This window comes from Crocodylus siamensis, chromosome 1, assembly GCF_052110815.1.
Source record: "Crocodylus siamensis isolate JL-2025a chromosome 1, ASM5211081v1, whole genome shotgun sequence".
Taxonomy (NCBI): Eukaryota; Metazoa; Chordata; order Crocodylia; family Crocodylidae; genus Crocodylus; species Crocodylus siamensis.
In genome coordinates, this window is record NC_143395.1 from 105,905,611 (window position 1) to 105,923,797 (window position 18,187).

At 43.8% G+C, this 18,187-nt stretch overlaps 1 protein-coding gene across 4 annotated transcripts in view; it reads right to left on the reverse strand.

Annotated features, from left to right (window-relative positions):
- Positions 1-18,187, reverse strand: part of HBS1L (HBS1 like translational GTPase) — a 109,711-nt gene that overhangs the window by 80,945 nt on the left and 10,579 nt on the right. For 2 of the 4 annotated variants that reach the window (XM_090039691.1, XM_090039681.1), the window contains exon 4: positions 10,018-10,212. The exons of 1 other annotated variant lie outside the window; for it this stretch is intronic. In XM_090039691.1, the coding sequence (XP_089895817.1) occupies positions 10,018-10,212 (195 nt within the window). Of the gene's footprint in view, positions 1-10,017; positions 10,213-18,187 lie in introns of those variants that run through there. One more of the 4 variants, XM_090039709.1, reaches the window with a different exon arrangement.

Below are 18,187 nucleotides of genomic sequence, written 5' to 3' on the forward strand. Positions count from 1 at the left end.
ATCATACAAAAATCAAAACCATTTTTTATTTGACTATTCATTAAATGGTATTTTTCAAAAGTTAAACTTTAACTTTCTATACCTAGCCATTTTGGTCCTAAAACAAATTAAAAAAAAAAAAGCACTTTTTAATTCACGGAAAAAGTTTATTTTCCACTTTCCTAGTGGAACTTATTTTGTTTTTCTTTTCATTTTGCTCAATTTTACCAAAACAACACTGCCTACAAGAAGAGACAAAAGCCTGGAAAATTTAAGCCTGAGAGATGAAAGTGTCACAAAGTGTTTAGTGCCTGAGAACACTTACGCAATCTTAACTGTAGTAGGTATAGTTTGCACTGTAACGAAGTTTGAAAATTAATGTTTGTACAGATCCTTCTTCTTAGCAGCATAAATGGTTATTTCATAATATCTTCCCATCACCTTTCTGCCTAGTACTCGATGATGCTTACGAATTCTGTGCCTGGTCTAAGAGTTTAAAGTTTCTCAAATGTATTTCTAACAAAATGCAAACTAGGGCTCCAGTAGTGCACCTGGAGCAACACAGATGGACACAGAGCTTCAACAAGTTGAGCAAAACCTTCTGTGGAAAAAGGGGCATCCTATGCATATCCAGTCAGACTGCAGGATCTACTAAATGAATGGTCGCTACTGTTCGCTCCTAACAGTGACTGCAACTTAACTTGTATAAAACAAGCAAGCTAACAAAGGAATTGTGTGTTTAATCAGTCCTTTAGAAAGTGATTTACTTTATTCACATATATAAATAAAAATGCAGTATTCACAAAACAATTTCATTTAAAAATATGAAAATGGCCCATTTAATTAAAAACATTATATATAAAATTTTAATATACAAGAGATCTTGGGGCTTTACAGCAGTTTTAAAACCAAAAGCAGCATATTCTACATAGTTTAATATTTTCTATGTCTACAGTGTACATAGATGCAAAGACTTTACATTTTTAAACCTGATTTTCAATATATAAACAATTAATATAGCTGCCCATATACAACCATGCAAAGTTACAAATTGACTGCAAACTAGTACTGAAATACCTGTAAAAAGCCACCTCATTGTCTGCTTTACAGAATAGGTAGATGAAAAAAGATCTGACTAACCTGGATTTTAATGGTCATACATTTTGGATTTTATAACTTCGTTTTCGGCTAAGTGAAAGCTTCAGGTGTCATCATAACATCATGCAGTAATTTAAGACTTGTCAGTGGTGTACCATAAACATTGTTCTTATTAAGTAAATACATGCACCTGTTTCATTTTTGAACTGTACAGTGATGGACTGCTATCTTACAGCAGTGTTCAAGTGGTATAGGAAGCCTAAATCCTAAAAAACAATCTAACTTAACAATCATGCATCATTTAGGTACTTTTGATATTTTTACCATGAGTACACACATTTATTCAGGAATATATAAGGCTGCCAGACTGTGGTCTGAAGATACACACTGCATTATTTTTATTCTACTAAACAGCGTAATAATGCTCAGTAGACTATCCTCTTCAGGATCAGTAACATCACTAATCCAAACAAAAATATAAAAAAAAGTTTTAAGGTTAACCTTCTAATATTCTTGTCTGAAGTTGGATACTAACACCCCAAACCTGCAATGGTATCTCTGTGGAGGTGTATTTCAGCACACAATCGGATTCTTATTGAAGTCAGTGGGTATCTAAATGAGACCATCTACATTAAATGCACAGTAAGACTGGGCTCTGAGTGCAAAATGCTGCCAACAGATACTTATACATAATATACAATTAAATCAATGGGAGTAAATGAAGGTACAGTAGCAGAATTTGGCCCTAAATCCCTTTGAACATTTTAAGGAAATGTTTGGGAAGAGAGCGGCAGAAGATAGGACAATAGAGACAGAAAACAAGAAAATGTATTCCACTAAAAATAATGGGCATTTATACATGTACCTTTGTCTGCTCTGACACACCAGAAATCCAGCACACAGGAAAAGACTCAATTAACTGAGTCTGCGGAGCACACAAGCTGATGCACCCAGCACTGCATCGCATGCATTTATATAAATGGCAAAATGCAGAAAATATGGTGTGCAGAAAGTGGCAGTGGTGCACTTTTGAACTAAAACACCTTTGACGTGTTTTAGGTCAAAAGTGTGCCGCTATTTTCTCAGCACTGACACACATTTTGCCATTTATACAAATGCATGTGGCACAGCCCTGGGTGTTTTTAAAAGCGCCTGACACTGAGGCACACATGACTACAAATGGTAAATATTTCTTCTACAATTTTAGAAATGCTACCCTCAGAAAAGCCAATTCAGGTGCCCAGGAAATAGCAAAAGCTACAGAAACCCACATCACTTGAACAATTAAAGACAGAATGGATCATCTTTTATTTTACTTTATTAAATTTATTTTTTCCTTAACTAAACAATAACCCATTTTAAAAAGTGGTCCAGGGCCTGATTACTGTTTAAAGCCTTCTCAGTTCTTCTAAAATTGTAATAGGAAAACCAGATCCTAGGCATATGAACTGACTTGAGAAAACTGATAGTTAAAATATTTTAATTTGGCAGGTATTCTGAGCTACTATATTACCAACAACGTGATCTGCCTTGGTTGTCTTAAGTTGTACTTGCTAAACAAAAAATCTTATTAAAGCTTTTAATAATAAAACAAAAAGTAGAGTGTTAAAGATATTATGCGCTGACAGGACCTAAAATCATCTTGGCCCCACATACCTGATCTAGTACCCATGATCAGGGTATTAAACTTTGGAATCATCTTATAATTGAAGAATATGGAACAGCTTTCTGGCCAAGACCCAAGAAAATATTTACACTATAATTTATGATAAAGAAAAGACATTGTGACCAAACTAGAGAGTGTTCCATTTTGCTTCTGCCCTGGACTTAACTGAATGAAATACTTACGATTACAGTAACTATAGTTGGCTACTATAAGCTACCTAAAAGGTTCAGGGTATAGGTGCCTACACCGAAAAGAAAAGAAAAAAAAAAGAAAAGAAAAGAAATATCAACCTTGTCATTTAGAATGAAATATTCCAGCAGTACCATCATACACAATCATTAACAGAACCCTCCTGTGTTCGGGGGGGGGGGGGTAGGGGGGGAGTTAGAAACTAAATTTAAGCAAGAAATTAAAAATGCATACTATTCATATTCCAAGATGATGAGTTATATATCTACAAACTAGTAAAGCAAAATACTCAGAAAACTAAATCTCTCAGAGCACTGGAATGTAGTTGTTTATAAAACTGCAGTGTAATTTAAAAGTATTATTCTACAAATTCATTTCTCTCTTACAATTAACTTACTCAAATGTCACCATTAAGATTAAACACATTCTTTTATAATAGCTGCTTGCATAAATTTGAACTAAAGGTTATGGTTAATTGTGAGCAATCTTATTTTTATCATAATAATAGTACCAGTACTAAATATATTGCATATAACTGATGAAAATAATGACCATGATACTGGCAGTCCATGGATCAGAATAAAAATATTTGATCCATATAAAGATATTACTGTATACAGACAGCACCAAAGTTTGATGACTTCGCTAAGAAATAAAGTCTATAGTGACCTGATTTTGATCTTAAGTATTATGGCTCAAATTAATAAATACTGGCACCAACAGCAGAGGAGAATGCAATATGACATGTTTCCATTGCTAAGGGAATTTTTTTCTAAGTGAAAAACAAAGCTAGATACAAATAGCACCTATGCTTTGTCCTGAAACATAGCATTTTCATTACGCAATAAAACTAAACAAGAAAGTTGTTCTTCCAACATATTTCAGAAAGGCTTAAAACAACTAATGGATTTCTATTAAAATTTCTGTTGAAAAACATGCTATTAAGACACACATACAAGATAATTTTCTACAATGTAGAAATACTCAGTTTTAACATCTAGATATTTTTTAAAAATTTAAATTGTAATATGCTGTTGTCAGAAAATCTCGTCCCATCAAAAGTTTGTAATAGCTTATCACTAAGGATAAAAGCCGGTGACTGATCTTAATGAAGTTTTCAATAATTTAAGATAATTTAACACAAGCAACATAACAGAAAAGGGGTTACAGAAAAAAAATAAAGAATGAAATATGAAATAGTGATAAACTACTGTATAAGACAGTTGCATAATTATAATTATCAGAAACCTTAATCTTTAAACTTAAAAATCTCTGAATCAAACTACCCCATAGAGGTATCTTCTGGGAAATTTTTTTTTTAAGTTTTTTTTTGGGGCAGGGGGAAAGGGGTCCAAATTAAATCTGTTATGTTTCTTGTTAGAAAATTACTTTAAATAGCTACTAATTTAAAAAGTGTTACTTACATGATAATGATCTATACTATAGATTCAATTCCTACACATTTAAGATGAGGATTTGTCAATTTAAAATGTTATCAATTTAAAATATACAAAAAATAAGGATTAAAAAAATTCAGTGCAACAGTTTAACACATATAAATGTTGTTAATCAGCTTTATTTTGAGATCTATCAAATATAATTAAAAATATAGGATTTTAATTCTGGGCCACAGAATAAATTACCCAATATGAAACATTTAAAAATATATATTTAAAAAGATGCTGAAATATAAGCACTCATTTTTTTCCTCTGCATTACACTACTCTTGTAAAAGCTTTCTTCTGATTAGCTTTTACAATGTCATCAGGGGATGCTGATTTAAAGTCAAATGGTGTTATTTCTATTATGGGACCAATTTCCTTATCTTTTGCTTCTTGTACTTGTCTACTGTAGAGGAAAGTCTTATGGATATCCATTGTGCCCTGTTTACATCCTTTTGGGGGATAATGGAGACACAAAGTTAATGCAAAAGCTGAAGGTCTGGCACGGAGAGCTTTCATCCACAAAAGAGAGGGATCCCGCCTCCTAGGAAGAAGCCCTTTTTTGCCTTTTTTGGGTTTTTTAGTGAAATTCTTTCCTTGCTGTGAAGCAAAAGGTTTAGTTTCTGGGATACAGATACTTGACTGGCCAACTACAGGTTCCACAGATATTTCTGTTTTTTTAATAAGGACACTTAGGTCAATGTTTGGATGTATTTCTTCAGAAGGCGACATTTCAGTTAAATTGAACATGGAATAGTCTGTTGTTTCTTGAGTTTTATCCACTTCAATGGTTTCCGCAATTAAATCTGAAAGGGATAAATTTTCAAGTTCTCTTACAGGAGAAACAGAGTGTGCCAGAGAAGAAAGAGATCCTGTTAATTCTGGCATCCCACCTGAAGCCTGATGTTGACTAACTAGTTGTGACAATGATGATGTTCCCAAATTCACATCTGTAAAATTCATAGGTGACCTGTTATAAAGATCAGACAATGAGTAAAAGTGGCTTGGGTTATTACTCCCCTGGTGTTCTTCAGGTGATGGACTTCCATACTTTAAAAATGGTAAACTATCCATTTCTGGCCAGGGGGTATCCTGCTTGGTACTTTGCAGAAGTGAAGAAGAATTTCCAAAAATATCTGTCTTTCTGTTGAGAGCATGACTTATTGTACTATCAAGTGCTAATTTCCCTAAAGCATTTATTAAGCCAGGAGGACTATCCAAACTTGCCTTATTAATATTATCTGAAGTATTTAAGACACCACATAGCACACTAACCGGAAGATTTAAAGAATCAGTTACATTCTGCTTCAGCAAGGATTTTAAGTCCTGTGCTTCCTTGCACTCCAACTGCTTCCAAGAATTTCCAGGTGGGTTATTTTCCAGTAATTCAACACCCCCTTTAATGCAAGTTTTGCCTTCAGTGGTAGAAAAGAAACTTACTGTGCCAGTACTGTATGGTAGACGCTCTGCTGCCTGTTTATCACAAGATTCATATAATGATTCTTTACAAAAATCTGTATTGAAAGAAGATAGTACTCCTGAAGACTTATAAGAAGATTCTAATATTTCCTTTCCAACTGAGGGTACACTCAAACTTTTATCTTTTAAGACCATTTTGTCACTTTGCAATAAAGAATAACAAGGTGGCTCAGCTCTGACCATCAGGCTACTAAGCCCAGTTGTACTGATGTTATCTGAAGTGTTTTCTACTAAATAAGACAAACGCCCTATATCAGCAAACATTTCTGAACAAAGTAAGTCTCCTTACCTTACAATAGCCAATAGTTTTCAGTTAGAAGCATGGCCACAATGAAAAGTTCGGGGGGGTTTCAAAGCAGACAGCAGCAAAGTCAAAAAGAAACATGAAAAGGCATTTAATTACTAAAATGTTACTGAAAAATTAAAAATATCTTTACATGTGTGCCCCAAAAAACATTTATGTAACTAATTTTTACAACTATCCAACAAAAGAAACAGTTACTGAATGTGTCAAAACTTAAGAAGTCTGAATCCAATTAAGTTACTGAACAAACTGTATAAATAGTCTTGCAATATCACTATAAGCATTTAAAATCCTTGTTTGCTTGTATTAAAGTCATGCAATTTTCAATAGGGGTGCAATGATAAAGGTTTTCTGGGCCAATACCAATGGCCAATTTTTAACAAATCATATTGGCTGATACCAATCCAATTCCAGTATGCAGCCCCACTGCGTGAAGAACGGAGACCGGCTGATAGGTGTGTTGTGGGGGAATGAGGTGGGGGGAGGGAAGGTGCGTGGGGGGAGGGGCAGAGCGAGGCCCCTGCAGTGAGGGAGGGAGTGGGGCTGGGGCAGGCACTGCACAGCCAGGGCAGAGTGGGGCACCGTATGGAGTCACAGCTTGTTCAGGGAGTGCAGGGGGAGGCGGGCTCCCATGACTGCACACACCCCAGAAGGGCATGAGGGTGGCATGTGCCCCTGATCTGCACGCAGGGGAGGGCGGGCTGCCACTGCGAGGTGGGGCTAGCACCAAGCTCTTCCCTGTGCAGGGCTGGACCAGGCTGTGCTTGGGGTGAGCAGTGGTGTGGCTATGGGAGGGCTACGTTGAATTCTGGGCTAGCTCTAGACACTCGGACTGCAAAGAAGTTTTTCCTGATGTCCAGTCTAAACCGGCCTTCCAGAAGTTTGTGACCGTTAGACCTTGTTATCCCTTGGGGGCACCTGGTGAACAACTGCTCTCCCAGGTCCTGATATACCCCTCTTATATACTTATAGGCTACCACCAAGTCACCCCTGAGCCTTCTCTTTTCCAGGCTGAAGAGTCCCATGTCCCTCAGCCCCTCCTCGTAAGGCTTGCTCTCTTGGCCTTTGATCATATAGGTGGCTCTCCTTTGGACTCTCTCAAGCTTATCTACATCCCTCCTGAAGCGGGGGGCCCAAAACTGGATGCAGTACCATGCTTCCCCTTCACTGCCCCATGGGCACAGGTGGTCCCCCTGGCAATGCTGCCCTGCAGACATGGGTAGCCCCACCTCAGCTCCCTCACTGCACCCTAGGTTAACAGCTGCACCCCTTGGCATGGGAGCAAGAAACTAAAGCTGAGGGTGGGAGGGGGAGCCTACAGACCACAGCTGCAGTAGCAGCCAAAGCAATAGGGAAAATGATGGCCAGATAAGAGCCCAGGTATCACACACAAACCCACCAGTTGGACAGCCCTTGTTGAACCTAGTGCTGGCCACGGGTGATGACCTGGTGAGGGGGCTGCGGGTGCTCGACCACCTGGGCGACAGTGATCATCGCCTGCTGGAATTCACCATCCAGCACAAGGTGGCAAAGGCATGCAGTAAGGCAGCAGCCCTAGATTTCAGGAGGGCAAACTTCAACGAGCTAAGGAGGATAGTTGGGGAAGCGCTGAGGTCCCAGAGAGGAGGGGAACCAGGTGTCCAAGGAGTGGTCGCTCCTTAAGAAGACAATCCTCCAAGCCCAAAGGAAGGTAATCCCAATGAGGATCAAACGGAGCAGGAGGGCACACAAGCCTCCGTGGCTCACCAAAAGCATCCAGGAATGTCTCCTTGCTAAAAGGGAGGCGTATACCCAATGGAAAGAAGGAGACATCACCAGGGATGACTATACTGCAGTCGCTTGGGGAAGTAGGGGGGCAGTCAGGAAGGCCAAGGCAGAGATGGAATTAGGACTAGTTTCCCAGATTTAGGACAATAAGAAGTCCTTCTTTAAATACATAGGGGGTAAAAAGAAGGTTCCGGGTAACGTGGGGCCCATGCAGGACGCGTTGGGAAATTTGGTCGTCACACCAGACGACAAAGCTAACATGTTTAACGATTTCTTTGCCTCCGTCTTCCTAAGTAGGGACCAGAACAGCCACCTCCCTGCTGGGCCCCCCTCAGGCCCTGGGGGAGGCACACCTGGGCCAAGTGTTAGTGAGGAACAAGTTAGGGAGCTTCTGGAGGGACTGGATGTAATCTAGTCAGCCGGTCCAGACGATCTCCACCATAGAGTACTAAAGAAATTGGCCGGGGTCATTGCAGGACCCCTGGCACAGCTTTACGAGCGCTCATGGCGCTCTGGTGTGGTGCCAGAGGACTGGAAGAGGGCCAACGTGGTTCCCATCTTCAAAAAGGGGAAGAAGGAGGACCCGGGAAACTATAGGCCAGTTAGTCTTACTTCGATCCTAGGCAAGAAGCTGTTTGAGAAAATTATGCTGGCACACATCCATGAGGGGCCAGCAGGGGACTGCATGCTTAGGGGCAACCAACATGTGTTCATCAGTGGCAGGTCCTGTCAGACCAACGTGGTGGCCTTTTACGATCATATCACCAGATCATTAGATGCAGGGGTAGCAGTGGATATAGTCTTCCTGGACTTCCGGAAGGCTTTCGACACTGTTTCTCACCCCGTTCTCATTAAGAAACTGAGGGACTGTGGTGGTGACCCATTTGACTGTGTGGGTGTCGACAACTGGCCGGAGGGCCGCACCCAGAGGGTGGTAGTGGATGGGTCCTTCTCAGCCTGGAAGGACGTGGGCAGTGGGTTCCGCAGGGCTTGGTCCTCGGGGCCGCACTGTTCAACATCTTCATCAGTGATTTGGACGAGGGGGTAAAAAGCACCCTGTGACGTGGGCACAATAGAAGGAAGCAAAAGGCTACAATCGGACCTAGACAGGTTACAAGGGTGGGCGGATGAGAACAGGATGGGATTCAACACAGACAAGTGCAAAGTGATGCACCTGGGGAGGAACAACTGGCACCATACCTATAGGTTGGGGAACTCCCCTCCTGTCAGCACAGAGGCCGAAAAGGATCTTGGGGTCATCATTGATGCCAAGATGAACATGGGCCGGCAGTGTGGGGAGGCAGTTAGGAAGGCCAACCGTACCTTGTCATGCATCCACAGATGCATCTCGAGCAGGTCCAAAGAGGTGATACTCCCCTTCTATGCGGCACTGGTCAGGCCACAGTTGGAGTATTGCGTCCAGTTCTGGGTGCTGCACTTCAAGAGGGATGTGGACAACATGGAGAGGGTCCAGAGAAGGGCCATTCGTGTGACCAGGGGACAACAGGGCAGGCCCTATGAGGAGAGGCTATGGGACCTGAACCTGTTCAGCCCCCACAAGAGAAGGCTGAGGGGGGATCTTGTGGCCTGTTATAAACTAGTAAGGGGGGGATCAGCAGGCATTGCGGGAGTCCCTGTTCCCCCAAGCACTGCCAGAAGTGACCAGGAATAACGGTCCCAAGCTGGCAGAGGGTAGATTTAGGTTAGATATCAGGAGGCGCTACTTCACAGTCAGGGCGGCTAGGATCTGGAACCAACTTCCAAGAGAAGAGGTGCAGGCTCCTACCCTGGCGGTTTTTAAGAGGAGGTTAGATGAACAACTTGCTGGGGTCGTTTGACGCCAGTACTCTTTCCTGCCATGGCAGGGGGTCAGACTAAATGATCTACTCAGGTCCCTTCCAACACTAGAAACTATGAAACTATGAAAGAGACATTCTATTTTTTTAAACCCTGATATTTATTGCAATTAGAAGAGTAAAATAGCATTCTTTTGTTTTCAAATGAATGACTTTAATACAGGCATAAAGCAGAATTCTCCTGTGTGCAGGGAACAAACCATTTCTAAACCAAAAGACAAGTAAATAAATGCGTACCTTCTGTTCCCTTTCCTGTAATGACTGTGCATTCATTCTCAGCCTTTGTATTCCCCTTACTATCTTGTGCAAGGACAAGATCCAATGCTTTCTGTACATCAAATTTACTATTCAGCACTGCTTCCACCATCACCTGCTCTGGCACAGACTCTGCAAGAACTTCTCTCATCTGGTCAAGGCACGAATAAAGTCGAGCTGCAAAAAATGAAGGTAATAAATGCTTGTTTTGTAGTTCTGTAACTACAAACACCATATTTTCAGCAACTATTTTTGGGATGAGACCAAACTGGAAGAATTATTATTTTCCCTCAAAAAAACCCAGTGAAATCTGACCTTTTGTAAAGCAGGTGTTACACCAACCTTCAAGGAACACAAACATTCTTACAAAAAACACCTAAAGGCCCCATTATTTGGACTTTATCAACTTGAACTATATTTATTTAGAAAAGAAATGCAAATAAGCAGCTTAAAACTGTTCAAGTAATTTAGTAAACCGATGTGGATCCATTTAACAGCACATTTTAAGTATTTACAGATGCTGTAATTAACTTCTAAGGTAAACAGCATCTTTTCAGGCCTCAGGATTTAACAGCTGAACAACAATAAATGCTAGCAGCTTGAGATTAACACTCCACCTCCAAAGCTACCTGTAATTTTTACTTTTCCTAAAACTGTGAGAGACTTTCTAGGTCTTAAAGTTCCTTGTCTTTATAACCAAGCTTCTCTATCACTACTAAATACAGTACAAAAGGTAAAGGGAAATGAAAAGTATGCTACAGAAAAAAGGACAATTAAAGAAAACTGAAATAAAGAAATAGTGCACTCCCCATATGCATACTGAATAATTACCCAATCTTCTTAGCTGCATAACATAATACAAGTCCCAAGTGATTACCTATTGCTTGCACTGTAATGAGCCCCTCTTATCCACAAATTGATTAGGAGCATAAGTTTGCCTAAATATGTAGCACCTTTCAGCACCACTCCTAACTGCATAGTAACTAACTATACTCCGTTTAGCTGAGCAAAAGGAGAAAACCATCAAGGAGAAAGCAACTGACAAATGCCTGCATCTAGAAGCCTTGAAAATGAAGAATGCTAGTCCATTTCAGGGCTATCTTCTCTTATTTACCAGGCTTGTAATATCAGTCCTGAAAGTGACTATTAGAAGCCTAGAAAATGAGGGGAGATAGTGAGTTTTGGAGCTATCACAGCATTAACAGTGCAGCATACTCAAAAAACATCCACTCTTACACAAGTTTGGAAAACTGCACAGCAATTTTTCACTCCAAAGGCTTAAATGGACTACAATGTATAACAAAAATCTGCCTCAAGATTTAAACTACTTCTTTTAAAAACGGCATTGCCAAAAATGCTCCCACTGCCAATTACCCACAAAGCCCTACTACAGACTGCTTTGATCTTCTTTTAATTTAATCCATTAGAAACATTTACTACCTCTTATAGTCAATCTGACCTTGCCTTTATTTTCCAACATCAATAATACCTGTACATCTCGTTAATAATTCCCCTAATTCCAATTCAGAATTGCCAGTATAGAAAACAATGAGAACTATCCTTAACAAAAAGTTTCACTGTGAGCCATTCATTGGTCAGATGTTTGTGAAAGTAATAGAGAAGGAATATTTTACGCACACAAGTGTGTATGTATACACAAACATCTATATACTCCCCCCGCCACCAGTTCTGCTACAGCCACATCTTCGATTCTTTCTGTTCTATTCCACCAAAGAAAGTTGGAAGGGCAACTTCCAGTAGTGGTTTCTACCTTCAGCTTCTAATGCTAACCATTTAAATACCATCCCAAGTTAAAAATATTCAAATATTTCAGTTCAGCATGATATTTAATAGCCCAGGAAAAAAAGAAAAAATATGTCCTACTGATACCATTCAAGTGATCCATTAGATTTCAACATTCGCAACTAAAAGTCATAAGTCCTTCACCCCAAGTGAAGCAAAGGTGAGCCCTGATCTTAAAAAAAAAAAAAAAGTCTGACAGAAACAAGGTTAACCTCCTACCCCCAACTGATACACTGTCAATTAACTAAAGGGTAAAAAACCTCTAGAACACAACTTGTTATGCTAATTCTAGGGAACAGCAAGTAGTGAATTTATAAACAAAACTCTCCCCCACCACCACACACACACATAAAATCAACTTTCACATGGTCACTGAGAATGATGCCTGCCTCTGGTACAACTCTGTTGCCTGGCACAATGGAGAGCAGGCACTATACTCCCATGATCCCTGATTTTGTCATTGGTAACATCATCACCCCCAGTCCTCATAGGCTGGGCTGTCAATCTCCCCTTGCCCTGGCTCACAAGGCCCTATGGGGGTCAACTGGACAGCCAGAAGAAGCATTTCCACTATAGACCAGGCTCGACACTGCGAGCACATGCAGTGCAGGTACAAGGGAGAGGGTGAGCCCCCACACCGCAGCAGGCCATCCAGATCCACAAAGCCTTGGCCAAATGCCTCCTCATCCACGTGGACCAGTTTATAAGACAGTTGAGATGATTTGTGGTGGCAGATGCCGTACAGAGAAGCATAAGATTTTAAAAATAAAAAGAACATGGAGGAGGTCTGAGACAGAGATAAGGAGAAATTATTTCCTCTGTTACTTCCCAACATCTAGAGCTGTAGCCCATCAAAACGATATATAAGCAGAACTATTCTAGTGTTGGAACCAAAACCATACACCAGGTTCAGAGACTCTAATGCAAACTCTCCCCCATGCACCTATACTGAAAATTCATTTTAAGGCTTTATCCTGTCTCTACATGACAGTGATTTTTGACTGAGCTAAGCAAGTCCAAAGAGTTTTTGGTTCAGAGTTGAAAAGTAACCCAAGTCTCAGGTAAACACAAACTTGGATTCCACAAGACACTATCTGCATCAGAACATTACAAAACATTTCTGAGTGTCAGCAGCCACTTACTGCATGAGATGCATCTAAAATCACTTTGGAGAATGCAGGATGGAGAGAGTAAGTATTATGAACTGTAGATACGGAAAACAAGAAATAGTTTAGTTTTGGTCCTTTATTCCCCACAAAACCCTTCAGATGAAGAAAGTGGAATGTTATTAAAATATTAAAACTGACATGTAACTGAAGGACTGTGATAAACTGAATCCTTCCCTCCCACCTCAAAGTTTTACTGCTCTATCCATTAAACCACTTCACAAAATGCCCACTTGAAAGTGTAATTGCCCTGAGTACAAACATTCAATCCTTTTTAAAACCTTTGAATAATTTCTTGGTAACCAGTGTCTTGTCCTGGGCAAGGAGATCATAGCTCTACTGCCTGTCCTGCAAACACAGTGTCTTCAATTGGCTGGTGATGTTGGGTGCACACTAATTAGACAATTAAGAAAGAACCATGGACTGTCAACATAGTACCAAGTATCAAGTGATCCTGAATCATCCTTTCTAGGGCGTGAAACAGCAAATGGAACCACCTGACTATCTCTGTTCACTAAGGCTTCCAAAGAAAGACCCTATTTCTCTGTTGCTTTTCCAAAATTCTGTACAGATTTTAGGAAATCTACTGGGTTCCAAATCAAATCACTGTTTCTTTTGCAGGCAGCAGATTGGGAAGGCAGGAAAAGAGTGTCCTCTCCTCCCACTGAAGAAGGGTGTTTCCTAAGGGGAGCATCATAGACACCATGCCCCAGAGGTTTTTGTGCAATTCCTGAGGGGCTGTAAGAAAGGAACGCTACAAGCTAGCAGGACCATCGGATATTATTATTCATGCTAGCAAAATACCCGTCGTGAATGACAGCGGGGACAGGACAGAGACCAGCATCTGGCCCTATGCCCTCCCCCACACTCCTGCCGCTGCTCTGGCTCCAGCCCTGCACCCTGCTGCTCTGTGCACAAGGAGACTTCGCGCAAGGGTGCACAGGGGTGGGGTAGTGCCCGGCTGCAGGGTGTGGCACAGGGAGGAGCCACAGCATGGGGAGCGCTCGACAGCTACATAGCACGGGGAGCAGCCCTAGGGTGTGACGCAGGGCGTGCACGGGGGGTCGTGGCATGCTTGAGGGAGGTGGTGCACAAACGTAGGGCAGGATACGGAGTAGGGAACGGCCTCAGAGAATGGCACAAGGTGCATGAGGGTGTGTGGCACATGGCTGCACAGGGGGTGGCACAGGGAGCACCTGCTGGCTGTTTCCGCATGGTGTGGGGAGCAGCCCTGGGGGGTAGTGGAGGGCACGCTGGGAGGCATCGCATGAGGCTGTGTGGGGATGTCATGCAGTTGCAGCCATGTGGCACGGGGACTGGCTCCAGGATGCAGTGCAGAGCACGCAGAGGGAACGTGGTATGTGCAGGGTGCGTTGCACGGCCACAGGGCATGGTGTGGGGACAGGCCACAGTGGGGGGATGCCCACTGGCTGCGGCCACACAGTGTGGGGCTTGGCCCGGGGTGTGGCACTGGGTGACACCTGGTGGATATTGCCTGTGTCCCCTGCCCTGGCCCGCTCCCCCTCACAGCAACCTGCAGCCACGCCCCACATATTCTGCAGCCACAGGTAGCAGGCACTCCACACACAGAGGGGAGGACATTGCACACAGTGGGGGTGTGGCGCATGGTGCCACACAGGGAGCGTGCATGGGGGACATGCCCTGCCTCACCTTGCCCCGGATGCTGTATTTGGTGCTTGCTGCCCACACCCCCATGCCCGCTGCCCTTGCAGTACCCTGCCACACCTCCTGCCCCCTGCCTGTCATGCACCTAGGCAGGCACTCCCCATGTGGGGGGGGGGGGGGTGTCTACAGAGTGCCACACAGGGAGTGGGTACAGGGGGTGCACCCCACCCCATGAACATGTGCTGCAGTCGGAGGCCACTGCCAGCGCCACCCTCTCATAGTTTCATAGTTTCTACGTTCGGAAGGGACCTGAGCAGATCTTCTAGTCCGACCCCCCGCCATGGCAGGAAAGAATACTGGGGTCAAACGACCCCAGCAAGATGTTCATCTAACCTCCTCTTAAACACCCCCCGGGTAGGAGCCTGCACTTCTCTTGGAAGTTGGTTCCAGACCCTAGCCGCCCTGACCGTGAAGTAGCGCCTCCTGATATCTAACCTAAACCTACGCTCTGCCAGCTTGCGACTGTTATTCCTGGTCACCCCTGGCGGTGCTCGGGGGAATAGTGACTCCCCCAATGCCTGCTGATCCCCCCTTACTAGCTTATAACAGGCCAGAAGATCCCCCCCTCAGCCTTCTCTCTTGGAGGCTGAACAGGTTCAGGTCCCGTAGCCTCTCCTCATAGGGCCTGCCTTGTTGTCCCCTGATCATACGAGTGGCCCTTCTCTGGACCCTCTCCATGCTGTCGACATCCCTCTTGAAGTGTGGCGCCCAGAAATGGATGCAGTACTCCAGCTGCGGCCTGACCAGTGCCGCATAAAGGGGGAGGATCACCTCTTTGGACCTGCTCAAGATGCATCTGTGCATGCATGCCAAGGTGCAGTTGGCCTTCCTTACTGCCTCTCCATGCTGCCGGCCCATGTTCATCTTGGAGTCAATGATGACCCCCAGATCCCTTTCCACCTCCGGGCTGACAAGAGGGGAGCTCCCTAACCTGTAGGTATGGTGCCAGTTGTTCCTCCCCAGGTGCATCACCCTGCACTTGTCTGTGTTGAAACCCATCCTATTCTCATCCGCCCACCCTTGTAACCTGTCTAGGTCTGATTATAGCCTGTTGCATCCTTCCAATGTGCCCACGTCCCCCCACATCTTAGTGTCATCAGCAAATTTGAACAGGGTGCTTTTTACCCCCCTGTCCAAATCACCAATAAAGATGTTGAACAGTGCGGGCCCGAGGACCGAGCCCTGTGGAACCCCACTGCCCACGTCCTACCAGGTTGAGAAGGACCATCCACTACCACCCTCTGGGTGCGGCCCTCCAGCCAGTTGGTGACCCATTTGACTGTGTGGGTGTCTACATCACAGCCCCCTAGTTTCTTAATGAGAATGGGGTGAGAGACAGTGTCAAAAGCCTTCCGGAAGTCCAGGAAGATTATATCCACTGCTACCCCTGCATCCAATGATCTGGTGATATGATTGTAAAAGGCCACCAGGTTGGTCTGACAGGACGTGCCACTGATGAACACGTGTTGGTTGCCCCTAAGCATGCAGTCCCCTGCTGGCCCCTCCTAGATGTGTGCCAGCATAATTTTCTCAAACAGCTTGCCTAGGATCAAGGTAAGACTAACCGGCCTATAGTTTCCCGGCTCCTCCTTCCTGCCTTTTTTGAAGATGGGGACCACGTTGGCCCTCTTCCAGTCCTCTGGTACCTCACCAGAGCACCACGAGTGCTCGTAAAGTTGTGCCAGGGGACTTGCAATGACCTCGGCCAGTTCCTTTAGAACTCTAGGGTGGAGATCATCCGGGCCGGCTGACTTGAATACGTCCAACCCCTCTAGAACCTCCCTAACTAAATTCTCGCTAACCCGTGGCCCAGGTGTGCCTCCCCCAGGGCCTGAGGGGGGCCCAGCAGGGAGGTGGCTGTTCTGGTCCCTACTTAGGAAGACGGAGGCAAAGAAATCGTTAAACATGTTAGCTTTGTCATCTGGTGTGACGACCAAATTTCCCAACGCGTCCTGCATGGGCCCCACGTTACCCGGAACCTTCTTTTTACCCCCTACCTATTTAAAAAAGGACTTCTTATTGTCCTTAATCTGGGAAGCTAGTCCCAGTTCCATCTCTGCCTTCGCCTTCCTAACTACCCCCCTACATCCTCAAGCAACTACAGAATAGTCCTCCCTGGTGATGACCCCTTCTTTCCATTGGGTATAGGCCTCCTTTTTAGCAAGGAGACATTCCCGGATGCTTTTGGTGAGCCACGGAGGCTTGCGTGCTCTCCTGCTCCCTTTGATCCTCGTCGGGATTACCTTCCTTTGGGCTTGGAGGATTGTCTCCTTAAGGAACGACCACTCTCCTTGGACACCTGGCTCCCCTCCCCTCCGGGACCTCAGCGCTTCTCCAACTATCCTCCTTAGCTTGTTGAAGTCTGCCCTCCTAAAATCTAGGGCCGCTGCCTTACTGCATCCCTTTGCCACCTTGCGCTGGATGGTGAATTCCAGCAGGCGATGATCGCTGTCGCCCAGGTGGTCGAGCACCCGCAGCCCCCTCACCAGGTCATCACCAGGATCATGAAGGAAGCGGTCTCACCCGCTTCCTTCGTGGTACCCTGCAGTGGTGTGCCATGCCCCCACCCTGCATGACCATGTGCCGCTCCCCCCGCTCCCTCCCCAGTCACAATTCAGGCCACCGCACAGCCAGTCCCCACGCCCCACAACCTGACCCCACCCCCACCTATCTGTCTGTTTTTCCTAAGGTTCCAGGCTGCGCATGCACAGTTGGCCTGGAGTGTTGGACAGACAGACGGAAGTGGTAAGACTTTTATTATATTACGATAGCCAGGAAAAACTACAACTAAAAAACAGTAACTCATAAAACAAACAGGTGTGGAACCTTGACAAAACCAGAGTTCCTGTACCTAGCTGCCCTATGTATGCATCTGTGGGACTGTCATACGCTATAACAGGCTGTCTGAACCAGCTTCCTGTCATATGCACATGGTTCCAAATCATTATGAAGGTGACCAGAATTATTAAAAATTGGCTTTAAGATACCAAAACAAAGAAACTTCTGTACCTAGCCTAAGAGCTGTTATGAGGTTGAGAACCTCATTTAAAAAAAGTCTTCAACCCTGATCAGATGTGGACTTTAGCCAAAATAAGACTGAGTAAAATCATATCCTCTTTGATATCTCTTGGTGGTTATGACATCTCAATCATACCCTTTCAGCATCAACAAGCTATTGTCTACTGAATTGCATGAGCACTTGGACCACTTGCTTCATAAATTACTTCCAACTTTGAAGGGATACAGATGGAGCTAGCTTCAAAGGCAGTGGCAGCATGATCCTGGTGATGAGACTAAAACAAATTGCTTTCAAAGTGCACCTTGGATGGCACTGGAGGGAAACATATTATCAGTCCCAAAATGATGATACCTGTGAAAAAGGATGGAGATAGTTCCAAGCCGGAAATCAGTAAATATAATGGGAAGGCTAACAATTCAATGTGAGCTCAAACCTGAGGCCCAGAATTATGAAGAGATTTAGAAGCATGTGGACTGGA